Source organism: Habropoda laboriosa, unplaced genomic scaffold, assembly GCF_001263275.1.
Source record: "Habropoda laboriosa isolate 0110345459 unplaced genomic scaffold, ASM126327v1 scaffold212, whole genome shotgun sequence".
Classification (NCBI taxonomy): domain Eukaryota; kingdom Metazoa; phylum Arthropoda; class Insecta; order Hymenoptera; family Apidae; genus Habropoda; species Habropoda laboriosa.
The window spans coordinates 3,439,906-3,455,855 of NW_017100509.1; the positions used below are offsets into that span (position 1 = coordinate 3,439,906).

The window sequence follows — 15,950 nt, forward strand, 5'->3', positions numbered from 1 at the left end:
TACGCTTTTTCCAGACATTTCACTTTTATCTTCCCGTTTCTTTCTCTATGTACCGCGTTCCCTCTGTCCCGTTGCTTCATTTTCTTTCATTTTCTGTCGAACTTTCTCTCCCGTTTTCTCTACAACTTTGCTTAGCCAGATGGGAACGCCAGCTGGGCTATCAGCACTGCCGAAACAAAAAGGTAACATAGAGTTTACGAGCGGCCGATGCAAACAGCCGAGAAGAAGATACATAAAACCCGATGCTGGTCTTCAAAGTATACATTTACATAAGAGCGGAACCTCGGCTACGGTGCTTGGTTTCGTTTTTAAATAGAATACGGTACTATCCCGCTAAATACTGGCAATTCCGTGCAATTCTCAAGCTAGGTAGCGGTAGGTCTGTTAAAGAATCGGGAGGAAATTTGTCGCCGATAGTATTTTTCCAAACGATCGTATTTTCTCAAATTACACCGCTCTCGAGCATCGACGCGACAATTTCGACATCGAGAGCGACGTGAAAATCCCACTGTCGACGGACGGGGATACGCGATAAACGTAGTAAATATACGTTACAAACGAGGTAAACATTGAAAGTTAGATTTCGCGGGGATAAAAAGAAAATAAACACTTGCTCGCAGAAATATTTATCGAAGCGTTCTTGAAGCCTTCGTACGGATAAATCGACGAACAACACTTGCGTTCGTAAGACGAGACGAGACGGGGACGCTGAATATTTAGCAAATTGCTTTAAACAACGATCGTCGAGTGTGCAATTCGTTTCTGCCGAATTATGATCGAGTGAAAATTTCGTTACAAATGATTAAACGACAAAGCGGAGATAAAATAGTTTGCTAAAAGGCAGTTAAAGAGAGATTCGATTGGGAAAAAAGGAGAGAACGCGAAGAGAGGAGAAACGCAGAAACAATTCGTTGCTAGTAATTAAAACACTTAAATGTTCATTGAACGGGCAAAGCAAATCTTGGAGGGATTAAATGAGATTCAACGATGTATGAATAATGAATTGAGGAGCAAAGGAAATTTTGTGAAGTGAAAAATAAAATAGAATGCAATCAATGCGTCGCGTATGACCCAATAACGAACATGGAGAACGGAGCGAAATGGAATGAAATTACGATATCAACGTTTGTAAAATTTTATCAATCGTAAATATTACTTGCTATCTCGCGTTCTGCGCCATAAATTCTTCACTCTGAAAACAAAAACAGAGAAAAAACGCAGTAACAAGCATTATATTTTATTGACGTCCAAGCAAACGATTCATGAATCACTTTTCTGTATGAAACAAATTGGACGGGTAACAAAAGAAATTCAGATTATTTGTTAATCGATAAAAAAGAAGCTCTGTAGTTTACAGAGCGTATAAAAATAGCGAACCGTATAAATTTCCTCCGTCGTCTTCGTTTCAGGAAGTCGAATTCTCGTTGTTAACGATCGTATCGATAAATAGATCGAACACATTTGTAGAATATCAATTGGACGATTATCTCGAATTGTGAAAATAGCAGAACAATATAAAAAGAGAGTATCTTCTTAGAGAATAGATCTTAAAATTAACGCTTTAGCAACGGATGAAAGTTTCGTTCATGGAAGCTCCTCGGCAAACGATCGATTTCATTACTCTGTATTAACTTCTATAAAATCTCAAAGACGAGGGAATAAAGAATAAATTACGCTGCGTTGATCATATCGAAATTTACGAAATTAATTTGCACGTTTCAGCGACGACGAAGATTTTAATTAAAACCCTATCTTGGTTGCGACAAGAATATTCTGCACACGCGCAATTCGAGTGTCTTCGCGTAGCTTTATACTGGAGAAAAACGATAGTTTTCAGGAAAAAGTGACGAACGAAAGTTCTCGAGAAAATTATATACGCGTGATAAAGTGATAATACGATATAATCTACGAAAACCTCCGTTGGAAATAACGAACGAAGTAAAAGGGAGAAAAGCTGGAAGGGAGAGGGAAATTTGGAGGGATAATATTGGCTCGTAAAATTATAAAAAGTTACGGTGGAACTTCTTTCTCCCCCTTTGTAAATTTTATATAACACTTCGGCCCTCCTTTGAGAGGCCTAAATAAATATTCAATTATCGAGGGTTTAACAGTTGCGGGAATCTTTTTGCGCGTTCGATGGAAAACTGTTGAAGGGGTTAAGAGCGTAGTGAAATTCACATCCCATAAATTCTTCTGAAAGGATTCACTCGTGAAGAAGATACGGTGCCGCGTCGCATAAAGATGTCTGAGGATGGAAAAGAAAAAAGAAAAATTTAATGGCCGTTCAGGCGATAGGAAGAAAAAAAGGAGAGAGAAAAATGGAGAAGAAGGAGAAAACAAAACGGGCCAGCAATAGTTGAAATGACCCACTTTTCTGTTAATTGGCGTCGCTGGCGGTCAGCCACAAAGAGTCGAATGGTAAATACTAATGACTCCTTTCTCATGGAATAGAACTCCGCGACGTAAAAGTTTAATTGCTTCGATTAAGATTCGAATCAGCCACATGGGAGACAAAAATCGACTCGCGTTAACGCGAATTTCTTTTACCCCTTGATTGCAGCAATATGCAAAACCTCGAGTTTCATTACTACATATCGATCTTGAATTGCTAACGATTCGTAGGCTTAGCTTAATGTTGTTGTTTGAAATTTTACGAGTAATTTAGCGAAATTAATTATAATTTCGATGTCGTGTTTCTTCTTTCATTGATATTAGACGTCTCTTTAATAATTTATTACCGCACGTATAAGTTTCTTTCTTCGATCACTTTTCTACGATGAAAATTAAGTCTTCCTTTCCAGCATCAACCGATATTTTCAAGCTTTCTACCCTGATACGCACAGATCGCGTGGCACAGAAATACTATATTTCTGTCACACTTAATTATCGTCTGTGATTCGATCTACCGCTTTACACGCATTCTTTCCTACACATTTCCTCTTTCGTTCATCTCGACCGCTTTCACTCTCGATTCTTCCACATCGGTCCAATCTTCGGAAAAAAGTATCGTGTTTTCGCTCGTCGTACAAAATTGGTAACAACGAAAGGATCGTACGACCTGAAAAAGTTTCAGGAATAAGAACGAATACTTCAAGTGCAATATGATTAATCGAGAAGCAAGGAATTATATTCTTGCAACCCGTTCTTATCGATATTTTTAACCCTTCCTCTTCGTTGTAACCCTTTCTTCATACTTTAGTTTTCTACGTCGAGAATGGTTCCTTTATCTGTTCGTTTGAACTGGACCGAACTAGCGATAACAGATATTTTATTAGTGGCTAAACACCTCTAGGCAAAGACTGTCGATTGTTATCATTTGTTTAACGTCTATTTAGCAGCAGCAGCAGCCGCAAGCATCTATTTGTTATCCGTTGTTATTGTATTGTAAATCATATCATTGTAACCGGATGCTGCACAATAGTGACGCGTGATGAATGACGGCATTATCGCCGCTTACACCTAACGTAAAGCATACAGCGCGATCTACCGAGTGAGAAGCTATCAAGCACATATCATTTTCATCGCAAGTGTATAGTCGCTGGAAGAAATACAGCGAGATCGTAAAGGAAAGCAATTAAGTAGCGGTTACCGATTGACGAAGAAACACCTAAAGTCGATGAGACATTCTTGGTTTTTCCATTGGGACTGAATCAAAGTTAAGGTATAGTCGATGGAAGCGATGTAGCGAGGTCGTAAAATCCTAGGAGGAAAATTGGTTCCTCGTTATTAATTTATATCCTTAATTTTTATCCACATGGGAATTACTATTGAGCAGGAAGCGACGGAGGCTTAGTAAATTAATAGCTTAATGGAAAGATTGTAAGAAGAAATTTCACAATTTTTTATTGCAAATTTTAATTCACAAATGAGAGACAGTCCTGGGCGCGGCAACATCAATCGATTCCGCCTCTTAACGCTTAAATTTACGACCTCGTTATATCGCTTCCACCAACTATACACTTCATACGGCCCTGACTAAGATTTGGGGTCATCGTCTTCTCAGGTTTCTGTCGATTCACTTTGACGCCTGGTCGATTTTACGATCTCGCTATTATTTCTTCCATCGACTATACTTCTATATTAAATTCAAGCTTCTCGTCTGTGTCGAAGTCCTGTTTTCGATTTCAGTTTTCATCAGGTGATGAACTGACCTGATGAGTAGAACTCATGCTCAGAACTCACATTGACCGTTCGTTTCAATCTGAAAAATATACTCCGAGAGGCTAGCTTCTCGACACTTGCCTTCGATCTTTCGACATTTCAATTCGGTACGAAGATTCTTTAAATCTAATAACGATGTCAAAGTGAATGTTTCGAATGTAGCAATATCCTCTCTGAACAATCGAAGTGTCACAAACTTATCGTTTTCTTCGCGCATGCTTATAAACTTCCCGCTATCGAAAGCCATTGGACATGCGAGCAAGTACTTAACAATAAGCGATCGACGGCGGGACACGAAAGTAACGAATAAAAAGGTGTGCATAATTTTAACATAATTAAAGGTGGTTAATTGTTATTATATCTAGTTTCGTGTTATCTATACGTTCATATAGTTATACAAATTCTTGCGAGTGGGTTGATCGCGAATAAGCTGACAAAAGCCTATGCTTAACTGTATCTTGAACGGAAACTGATCGATTTCAGATACATTGTATTTTTGAGATTACATTACCATACGCACAAACAGTTCCTCGAAATTCTCTTCTTGGACAATCGCGTGGAATAAGCAACGCGTTTGAATCTTCTACCCAGGATAATTCGTTCGCGGGAAGGTTCTCAATCACGAACAGAAGGAAATGCGCATCGAAATACGCCGCGAAAATTCACGTAGAAAATTCGCGACAAACAAAGCAACAAAATACGCTTCCATATTATACTAAATAGTTCACGCTTTTTGCAAGAGATCGTTATGGAAAGTGTTTAAAGAGAACGAGTTACCCTCTTTAGGAACGTATTGCTGAATCGAGTATAAAAAAGTCCACTTTGTCAGGGACAAAGATGATTTTCTGTTTTTGGTGAAACAAGTGGTTTGCTTCTTTCTCTTCTCAGTTTACAAAAGATCTTCTGCATCCTTTCTCCATCCATTTCTTCCTACTAAGGAACCGTGTATAGTCGAATTTTAAGAACGTGGAACTGGTACAGAACGAGGTAAACAGCATAAACGATAATCGTTAAAAAAATGCAGTGGATAAAATTGTAAGAATTTGAGTCCTTGAGAATTCGAATTCTCATCTTCTCATATTTCTGTCAATTTTTCTATTAAAACACTCGTAACACGTTTACTTCGTCTAATCGACAAGATATATTTCTTCCACCGACTATACCTTTTCGATAATACATTGCTTTCCTCGAATGAACTCACAAGTATCTTTTATCCGTTACTGCAGTTGCTCAGCGAGTTGCTCAATGTCGAGTTGCCTGATTTATCAGTGCAGAATACACTAAGCTTTTTATACGTATAAGTGAGCTCAGGTGCCATACGACTGGTTCAGTCTGTTCTATCCATCATTCAGGAAACGTATGGTTAAAGTAGTTTCCAATGAGACACACAAAATGTTATGGAGTTCGGTGTTGCATAAACTACATTTCCGATCTTTCATTCAGAGGTAGTACATCGACTAGAAACGTATACAGTACACTGCACACAACAACAATTGATACCGAAACCGTATTCGTTGGGGAAAAATGGAAGCAAACCACTTTGTATCGTCGTAAACAGAATAGGTAACTCATTTTCTTCTTACACCCGATATATTCGTTGAACTTTCATTCGCGTGTACTTAGACACAAATTAGCAACGGTGATCTGTTCTTCGGATATCATTTACCATTAGTGATGATTTCGTATAGAAGCAACAGTTCCATACAAATATATATATATTATTATTTTTAATTTATTAGTTGTATAGATACTACAAGACAGCATATCGCAAATAAATTCAGAAAAGAAACAAATAGGAGAGCAATATTATAGTGAGCATAAAAGTATGGAACTCGTGTTATTCGCGTTAAAAGTGAACGCGTTTATACGTATAAGTTATTGTATAATTAGGTAGAAATAGTAGCGTACGTGTTAGAATTCCTCCTTATTTGTACGATCGTGAAATGGCTTCCAAAACAATCAAAAATTAATTTGGTTGTTAATTGATAAGTGATATTTGTTGATATCTTTAATTGTTAAAAGTTTCGAAAAGTAAGTTTCACCAGTACCTCAGAATTATCGTTCCACTTCGTAACCCAGGAAACTTCTAAACAACGTTTTTTCCATATTTTCATAAAGTTCAACGATCTTTTATGCCACTAGGTATGCTCTCGTATCTCTAACTCTTCACTAATCCGCTGGAAAGCTTTTAATTTACCTTCTGAATCCATGTATAGCATTGTAAATTTTTCAAGCCGCGCCTCCTTACTTCTACTTTCGTTCGCGCTCTGAACATTCAATTTTCTATCGACAATGAAGCTTTCAGAAGCGGACTAAAAAGGTTGTTCGGTTTGTGGAGGGTTAAATGCGTACAGCTCATAAGTGAATGTATAATAATTGTGTACATACGTGCAATAATAGACGAAATACCGATACGAATCAAACATACGAGAGGTTAATTGAAACGACGAGAGTAATCGTCTCTATCGTTCCTTCGGCGTTGCCCAGAGAGAGAGAGAGAAAAATTCGGATACGCGTGAAAATGGATAACTGAAAGAAGAAAATTCTCTAAAATTAGAAACGGTAATTATATTTTATACGTGTTTACCACGGACACGCATTTTCCAATGTTCGAAGGATTTTACGAAATGGTAAAAAATGCTTCGATTCAATTTCCCAGCTTAGCGAGAACTTCTGGAAAAAAAAACATGTTCTGAAAACGAGAAGCATCGCGATCGAAAAAATTTTGTACGAAGCTTGTACCAAAAGGAAAAAGAAAAAAAACAACAAACAAATTTCAACACGAGAAACGACTAAAATCTTCGATATTTTACAACTAAAAACGCCTTGCCCCGATATGAAAGAGAAAATGAAACAATATAGGAAGCGATGTAAGATTTAAAAAACAAAATACTAAGGATAAAGTTAAACGGACTCACTCATGAGTTCAAATCCTAAGAAACGAAAGTACATTACCGACTATACGTGTATATTGGGTTCTTACAATAAGAGTCAATTATTCTAATCAGTGTGGAAGGGGTGCTGGCAGTCGAACAAAAGGGAAACAAAACGAATGGTATAAACGTGGATACTACTTACGTAGGATTTTGAATGTGTTTCGATTCGTTCAGGTGTGAAAAGTATCTTCCAAGATGTACAATACTTCGGACGACACGGCTGGACAGCCGAATTTCCGACACTCCACGAGTGATTATTATTTCATTTGCAACGATTCAATATTTTTTTTTATCGAGGTATATTTTCTCAAGTGGTAGTGATATCGGTGAAATTTCTTCGTTCTGTATGTTGCGATAAGTTGCGAATGGTACGAAAATAACATACCGGAAATAAAATGAAAATCTGGAGGATCACGTTGAAAGGAATAATTTTCGAGAGGTGATGATTAATCGATAATTAATTGCAACGTACTTAAAGAGTGTAACAACGAGGTAACGCATCGTGATCTTCGCCGAGTACTTAATAGCTTGGTAGAATCGATTTTTTTAGTGTTCGTAAATGTGATCGGAGGTAAGGGTAAATTTATCGCTACACTTAAATCGTCGTGCGCGGTTTTCCATATGACAATAATAAGGTGTATTTCACGTGTTACGAAGTTGGTAAATATTGGCTCGATAAAGAAGGCATTAAACGGAGCTTAAACGTGTATATCGTCGTTTCTTGTCACTTCAACTTTATTTGCATTAAAGAAACGCGCGTTTTAATTGAACCCATCGTCACCGAGGATTAAATTTTCTTGCTGCTCTTAATCGCATTAAAATGATAAAAATCAAGAGGAGGTCTTTCGTACTTTCGTAATTTCGCAAACTTCTCTGTTTAAAAAAAGAAGTTCAAGACCTTTCTTCGTTATTTATCACACTTTTCAAAATACTTGTACTTCTGTCGTGTTATTTTGTACTTAATAAAAAATTCCCCCTCAAATCGTGCAAATAGCAGAAAAAAATATTGAATTGAATTTTTAAAAAATTTTGCACAACTCGACATAAGCTTACAGGTCGTAGCGTAATTAACTTCTAATTCGTGTAATCTAAAATGCTAGGATATTCGAAATTTTCATTCTCGAAGACGTACCGATTAATTAATATTAATTACTCGAACGCAAAATGTCTCGGAGCAGTGAAAATGTTATTACGTTAGATCGGATGTTCGGAACTGTCCAGCGGTGGCTCGGTTCACTATATTGTTAATGTATCTATTGTAAATGTTTGTATGTAATGTAAAATGTATCTTTGCTTGAAAAGGCGACATATCCTAAGTTATGAAGTTCTGAAGACAAGGAGAACGTGATGTAAAGGTGCGAATAGCCTGACATGTCCACACCTTCCAGCCATTTTCTTCTTTCCCGTCTGTCGATCTTTTTCATCCTTTGTATAGCGCCCGAAGATCCTTGCGCGCTAGAAAGGAAACGGGGAGGGTAGGTGGCGGTGGATCTTCCATGAAAGTCTTTTGTGCAATGAAAAAAGATCACAGAGCGACGAGGGAGAAGAGAATCGGCGGTGAAAAAGAAAAGAAGAAGAAAAAAAGAAAGAAAGAAAACGGCGTTCAGGGCTTGCCACGTACATTTATGTACACATATACATAATATATTGTATAAGTAATTGCAACTACTATGAAACCATTATATGCGACATTGAAATTTGTATATCATGGATGAATTAAAAGGGGAGAATATCCTGAATAAGAAGTTACCGGGCGTTATTCATCTTGAACGTGTATACATATACTTGTTGTTCTTAACGAAAACAAATCGTCTTCTGTTGTTCGTTAATAATTTCGATCGCCGGATGTACACACACGCTAACCTGGTTTTTTTCTGATTTATTGGGAAAACAGGTATGTGCCAATAAAGCATGCTTCCGTCGAGTTTTATTTAGACGGTGAAAACCGCGAACGTACAAACCTCTGATCGATTTGCATGTGTAGTTATATTTATGTGGTTACGTAGTCGTGATTTAGTCGTCGCATGATCGATTGAAACGTTAAGAAACGTAGATTTGTAATCAAGTTTTTTTTTTTGGAGAAGAATTATTCGTCTCTAGAGCGAGGTGAAATAAGAATTACGTGTTTGTTTTCGTATATTGCTTGGAATTTAAGTTTATTTTCGGTGAAAAATTAATTCAGCTTCGTAGGTTGTTCCTCGCTTTAGAATTGAACATTTCGTATGCAAAAATAGTAAGATGTATAAACTTTTAATTAAATATGGGGAATAAGGTTCGTACTTGTCAGACATCTGCGAATATTTCGATTTTGAGAATCTTGAAAAATTTCGTACTTTCGATAAATTTATTAACTCATGCCGTGTTTATTGTTTCTATCTCTGTAATTACAGTTTGCCGATAGTTTTGCTTCGAAATATAGTCGACGAGGAAATTGTAGAAAGGTGCGCATCTTTTTGCCAGTTGTGTTATCAGAAACGGATTTGAACATTTCTATTATGATAAATCGAATCGTAACCTGAATGCTAATGAGGGGATCTAGGAAGATTCAGGAATAAGGGACAGGAGATGGAAAATGCCACACAGAGGGGAAACTGTTAAAAGTTAACATAGAAATAGATTTTAATTTAACTTTCGTGTATACGGAAAGTTTTCTGCTTGCACTTCATGAATAATTCAGTGAACTTTAACGTGAACTCTGAGAAGAGTGCTATAATACCAGCATTTGAATAATGAAAATATTTAGCAGTTCGCCTGGTTAAGCAATATTACTTAATAGCTCTAGTTAACGAAATCACGTACATACATGCGCATCGATAATTCCTAGCTTTCGTTTATTTTTTATTTTATCGTCGTAAGTTTCATTTCTTACACTTTGTTATCTTATAGATAAGACGTTTCGTCGACAAATAATTCTTTCATTTTTGATCCCTATACATTTATCGTCACGCTGAAATTTCAGAGCTTTTGCATCGAGTTATTTTTTAAAGGGTTTGCTGTTGCACAATTCTGCATGCAATTTTTATTGCACAAAATTTATGTTTCTTCTGTGTCACACTGTATGTAAATAATTCGAAAACATTTCGCTTCATTTGTTGCGAATAATGAATGTTCATTATTGCAGCCTGTGCATTTGTGTGACTTGCACGTAATTTGAGACTAATTTTTATTAAATACGCTTACAAATAACGAACACTAAATAATGCAATTTTAATCTGATTCTCTGTTGATTTGATCTTTTCACGTTTCTTCTAATAATGGGATGATAAATAACTGTTACTCCCACAAGTGTAATAAACTATGGTATATCAGTGAAAATAACACGCACTCTGTATATTATGAACGTTTCAACGTATGAATTTGTTAAATAATACATATTCTAAAAATTTAAATATTCACATTTATCAAAATCCTATTCGAAATCTGCTCTTTTTTTTTTTTTATTGACTTTTAACAACGCTTTAAATTGTTACAACTATTACTTCCTTCTTACGTACCCTCACGGCTTCATTATTATTTATTTCATTTTCTTTTTGTTCTCCCGCTTTCCTTGAGCCGAGCAACAATTCGCGAGAATCCTATCAACCGGATAAATTTCTCAGTGTCCCATAGATCTTTCGCTATTTTTCTCAAAATTCTACTTTCTCCAATATGTCACAAAACGTGTCATATCTTTTTCTCGCTATTAATCCATTCTACTGTCGATCGTTATCTCTCGATCGAGGATGATTAAATTAATTTGATACAGAAAATTCACGATCACATGTGGCCCGTAAAAAGAAAGAAAGAAAGAAAGAAAAGATCGTATAAAGGCTACAAGAGCAATTTGCACGCGATAAATCGAGTTTCTTTGAGAGAGAGAGAGAAAAAAAGAAAAAGACCCGAGAGAACCGTCCGCGTGAAGAGAAAAAGATCATCGTGCCGCTTATCCAGGAGATCAAAATTGAATTCTCTTCAACGGAGCTAAAAAGAAAGATTACTTGTCCTAAAGTGTCACGTGTCGCTTTATCCCTCTACTTCATAGCAGGTTCTGAAAACGTATTTAGGTACTTGGGCTCTCCGTGGGCGAGTTGCGGTGCGGATTTTCTCAGACCAGCCAACTACTACCATCACCAACCACATCCACATCCACAACCACACATGTACAATCAATAAAAAAATAGACCTATCCCTGATCGCTTCACCAGCACGGTGAGTCTTACTTCTCTATCTTCTATAATGTTCCTTGGTTACATCCTCTGGTTAAATGCTGCGCTTTTAAGTATTTTGAATCGTAGGCAATATTAGTACAATGGGGAATATTGGTTGTTACTGTATCATAACGTTCCATGCAAATTCAGTTTTATGGTGAGTGATAAAATATGTAACAATTTTTTTTTTTTTTGGGGGTAATTAAGTATTTCTTTAATTTGCTCGTTTATTGCGAAGTTGGTGCTTGTGAAACTTTAGATATATTGTGTTTTTTCAAAAAATAATGTATTGAAGTATTTTATTTTAGTAAATTGTGGAATATTTCAGTAGAATCCAGTATATTTCAATATACTTCATATTCGGTAAGTGTGTTAATACTTACGAACGGGAATTTATACACTCTTCGTAAATGAGTGACCATTTTTATAGAGCGAAAGGATTAAAAAATTGTCGATAGTACAAAATAAACTTTCCAAAAACTACACTGCTCACTCAAAAGAGAATATATCATCATTTTTATGTTTCAAGCGTAATTTCGTTATCTTCTAATTGCACCAATTCTACGACTACACTTAATTTGCCTAGATTCAATCTACTTCGATTCATTGAACTGTCTTTTGCCTCTTAAGAACTTATCATTTCTGGTCTGATAATTGATTATTTTCCCTTTATCGTCTTCTTACTTCTCACACAGTGCTTGAAGGTGGTTGTTCTTGGAGGTACACACCACATTATGTACTTTCTTATACAATTGGGAAAAAGGTTATGGTAATGATATTTTATTTACGCTTCTATTGCTTGCTGAATTATCAACGAACGTAATTACTACATATATACCATAACTTCATCTATATTCGACATCGAGTAACGTGGGCATCCGTACCAGCCGTAAAAACGTTTCCAACAGACCTCTGAAACTCTTATCGAAAGCATTCTCATTTTTACATCGTACTCGTTCAAACTGTTGGAGAAAAAGTGCTGTGCGGACGCCCGCGAAATGCACGCGTCACTTTGAAAACAACCCGCATGTGGGCTCGCATTGCACTGAAAGCAGCCTAAGGGTGCGTATCCATTTGAGAGTAAAACTGTCACGAGTTTCTTCTCGAGAGTCAAATTTGTCCACCGTGTTGAGAGTGCTGGACACATAATTTGAGAATACTCTCGAGAATCAAATTTATTAGTGTTCACTGTATCGAGAGTTTTAACGGAGAACTGGACACGCAATTTTTGTTCTCGAAAGTCAAATTTCTTACTGTCCACCGTATTGAGAGTGCTGGACACATAATTTGTGTTCTCGAGAGTCAAATTTATCAGTGTCCATCGTACTGAGAGCGTTGGACACATACTTTGAGAGTACTCTCGAGAGTATCGCAAGAAACTCTCAGATGGTCACGTGCCCTAAAGCCTGATACACACGAGCGAAGCGAAATTCTCAGGATTTCACAGCGGTGACACTGTTTCATTCGGTGAGTTATATTCCCAATGATACAATTCACGTGCAATCATGCTAAAAGAGATATAAATCTACCGAATCTGTGCGAAATCGCCTCGTGTGCACCAGCCTTTACATTTCTAACGACAAGGTCCAACGCAGACGAGCAATGCGAATTTCGTTACAATTTTGCAGCGGTGAATGTGTGCGATTCGACGGGTTTAAAGGAATCCCAAGACCAACGGGAGATTCGCCTGTGTTTGTCTACCCCGAAGTACGAAATTTTCGCTGCCGCAGCGAATATTTCACATTGATCCGTGCGGGGATTCACCGGCGTCTTTCTTTCCCGCGTATGTCACATTGCTTTCACGTCGCGCGGATTTCGTGCGGCAGCGAAAGAAACGCGCGGAAAGAGCGAGATAAATCCGCGGCGGAAAAAAATCGCTGGAACTTGGCAGCTTTGGCGGGAATTTTTCGCGTTGATGCGAACGCACGCTTAAGTCGCCGCGAAAATATTCACCGCCGCCGCGGATATTCCGCATAATATTTCGAATATCGGTCCCGGGTAGAGGGTTCCTTTCAAAACGTGCCGGAATCGCACAGCGTCAATCCCGCTGCGAAATCGCGACTACTTTGCGTCGCTCGTTTGCAACGAGCCTTGAAATCCGAATTTTGCATCTTCACAGAGGCAGGTTTGAATCGTGCATTCTCTCTACTTGAAAGTGTTCTTTCACCAACAATTTGACAAAGATGTACCTTTACATATTATTTACTGATTGTCAAACACGCTTTTTTCTTTATTCGACAATTAGACGATTCGTTTGATTCTATTGAACTTGAAACTATTCGATGTCCGCTGTCTTAATTCCAATTTAACTACAGTAAATATATGTTTCAGCATGTACCGTAGAATTCTGTATTATTTCATAGTTATTTTATGGCAAATAATGGCTGGTTAAATTAACAGTTTATACAATCTTATTCGCTTAACTTTTTCTTTTTGTAAGTTAACACAAATGGTAATACGTATCTAGTCGAAATCGAAATATATTTAAATTAGGGCTGGGCGAATGCAAAATTGGAATATTCTTTTTTAGCGTTAAACAACTTGTATAATACATTACGATGAGATAAGAATTGTTTCGGCAATCGATTCACCGAGTCCTAATATATATATTGAATGTATATTTATTTATTGTTGTCGTATAGAACATCGCTTGTTGCACACATATGTACCTAATTATGAGAAAAGATTTATTCAACTAGACAGTACCGTTTTTAACATAAGCTACATTTAGAACGTAATACCTTGGAACAATGAACATGAAACAACACACAACGAATGAAAAAATATTCGCGTGTTACGTATGGATGACATTATCTCGGAAAAATTTCTCACTTGTCTAACTTAACGTTTGATTAAACGCTGAAACAGAATTGCGGTGTGATTTCCAAAACTGTACTACGAGGAATCGGATACTTCTACTTTCCACTGTTAATCGTAACAGTAATTCAGGTTTCTCGGTTGTTTCCCGTTGAGCATAAGGTTTACCAACATTGGCATTAACTTCATCAGGGTACTCTAAATGCACCTCCTATCTGAGAACTGTTCCGAACTTGCTCGCGACAGGCGCATTACTTGAAAATTCAAATTACATCGCTGGATAATCTGAAAACTTTGCTCGCCAATCAAGAAACCTATAATCGTCAATTTGTCACTTTCTTAATCGTAGAATCTCCTCGTAGAACATACTCGCAAAATTTGCAGCATCCTGTATATTTAGCGTATTTCTTCGAAAAATGTTGCTCAACCGAGATCTACGATGAGTTAGTGTCGTCCGTGTGTCTTTCAACATTTTCAGCACACCACAAAAACACACAAAAACGAACAACACACGACAAGACACCTCCGTGTAATCGGAGAGAGGAAGACCGTGAAAAAGATGTGATTAATTTTTCAGAATGCAAGCTGAACTGGTTCCACCACAACGGAATCTGCGTGTACAAGTGCCCGAAGGGGACGTATGGGATATTGGACGATACAAAGTCTGTCTGCTATGCCTGCCATTACTCCTGCCTAACTTGTTCAGGATCCTCGGATACCGAGTGCACCAGTTGCCACGAGGATGCCGAAATTTCTTCGAGTCTTAACGAGTCTGTATGCATCCTGCGCGAGCTTTCGTGGATGATGCAGTCGACCCTATGGTTCTACAGGATGACCGCTTTGTTTCTGATCAACGTGAGCGTTTTCGTATTGGTGGCGATTTATCTGGCTGTTAAGTGGTACATACGGAACAGAAGTTCGCTGATGTACGGCTACAGCAAAGTCTCGGATTCGAATAACGGCGAGACGCACAAAGGGATGGACAAGTTGCAGGAGAACGGTTGTCTCTCTGACAGCGAGTAAAAGATTCGGAAACAGTGGATGCGGGTTTGTATGGTCTGCGAAAGAAGTCTGGTGTCATCGAACTGTGTGTGTGTCTGTGTGTCACTCTGTCGACGTACGAGAAACAGGAAGAAACGAGAAATTCAGAGAATCACATGCTCGAGAGGTTTTCTGGGACTTTGCAGAGTGTACTTCGTTCCGGAAACGGAGGATGATGTAAAGTGAAGAGAGAGAGAGAGAGAGTGGTCAGTGGTATTGTCGTAAAAGTTGGACATGATTGTTATAAACGATGGTGCTTCAACAACGAATGACCGGTGACAAGAACGGTTAACAGTATTTTAAAACCGTAATTCCTCAACTGGACACCGTCCCACTTTTTCCGTTTGATACGTCGCAATTTCGGCGAACACCGAGTGAAATTGTTGATAATAGCCCAGTGAATTTTACATGTGTAGGAAAATTATCGGTTCGGCGCGGTCAAATGTGAGATCGCGTTTACATCGTTCTGCTTTGCCGCGGACGAATTTGAAATAGTGAAGTAAGATAATGTTAATGTTGTGGAGATAGGTTTTGATGTTTCTGTTATTTAAATATCGTCCAGTTATTTAACCGATTTGAATTGTTCGCGTGCGCAAAGATTTTCGTAGAACCGTTGTTTAGCGACTGAATTAGCAAAGTCTTGGTTGAGTCAATTCGTTGTGATACGGGATAATTTCTATCGCAATACAAATACGCTTACTATGTTGGGACTCTTAGATAACAATTAACGACTAACATTAAGTACGTGTAACTTACTACTTTTCAATTACGAATATGGGGAGAAATTAAATTATAATACCTTAGTATC

At 37.7% G+C, this 15,950-nt stretch overlaps 1 protein-coding gene across 2 annotated transcripts in view; it reads left to right on the forward strand.

Moving 5' to 3' along the window:
• LOC108576288 (furin-like protease 1) overlaps window positions 1-15,540 on the forward strand; it is a 270,700-nt gene extending 255,160 nt beyond the window's left edge. Inside the window, exon 12 of one of the 2 annotated variants that reach the window (XM_017939247.1) lies at window positions 14,679-15,540. In XM_017939247.1, coding sequence (XP_017794736.1) covers window positions 14,679-15,124 — 446 coding nt within the window. In that variant the 3' untranslated portion in view covers window positions 15,125-15,540. The remainder of the gene's footprint in view (window positions 1-14,678) is intronic. The other variant, XM_017939244.1, reaches the window with a different exon arrangement.
• The last annotated feature ends 410 nt before the right edge of the window (window positions 15,541-15,950 follow it).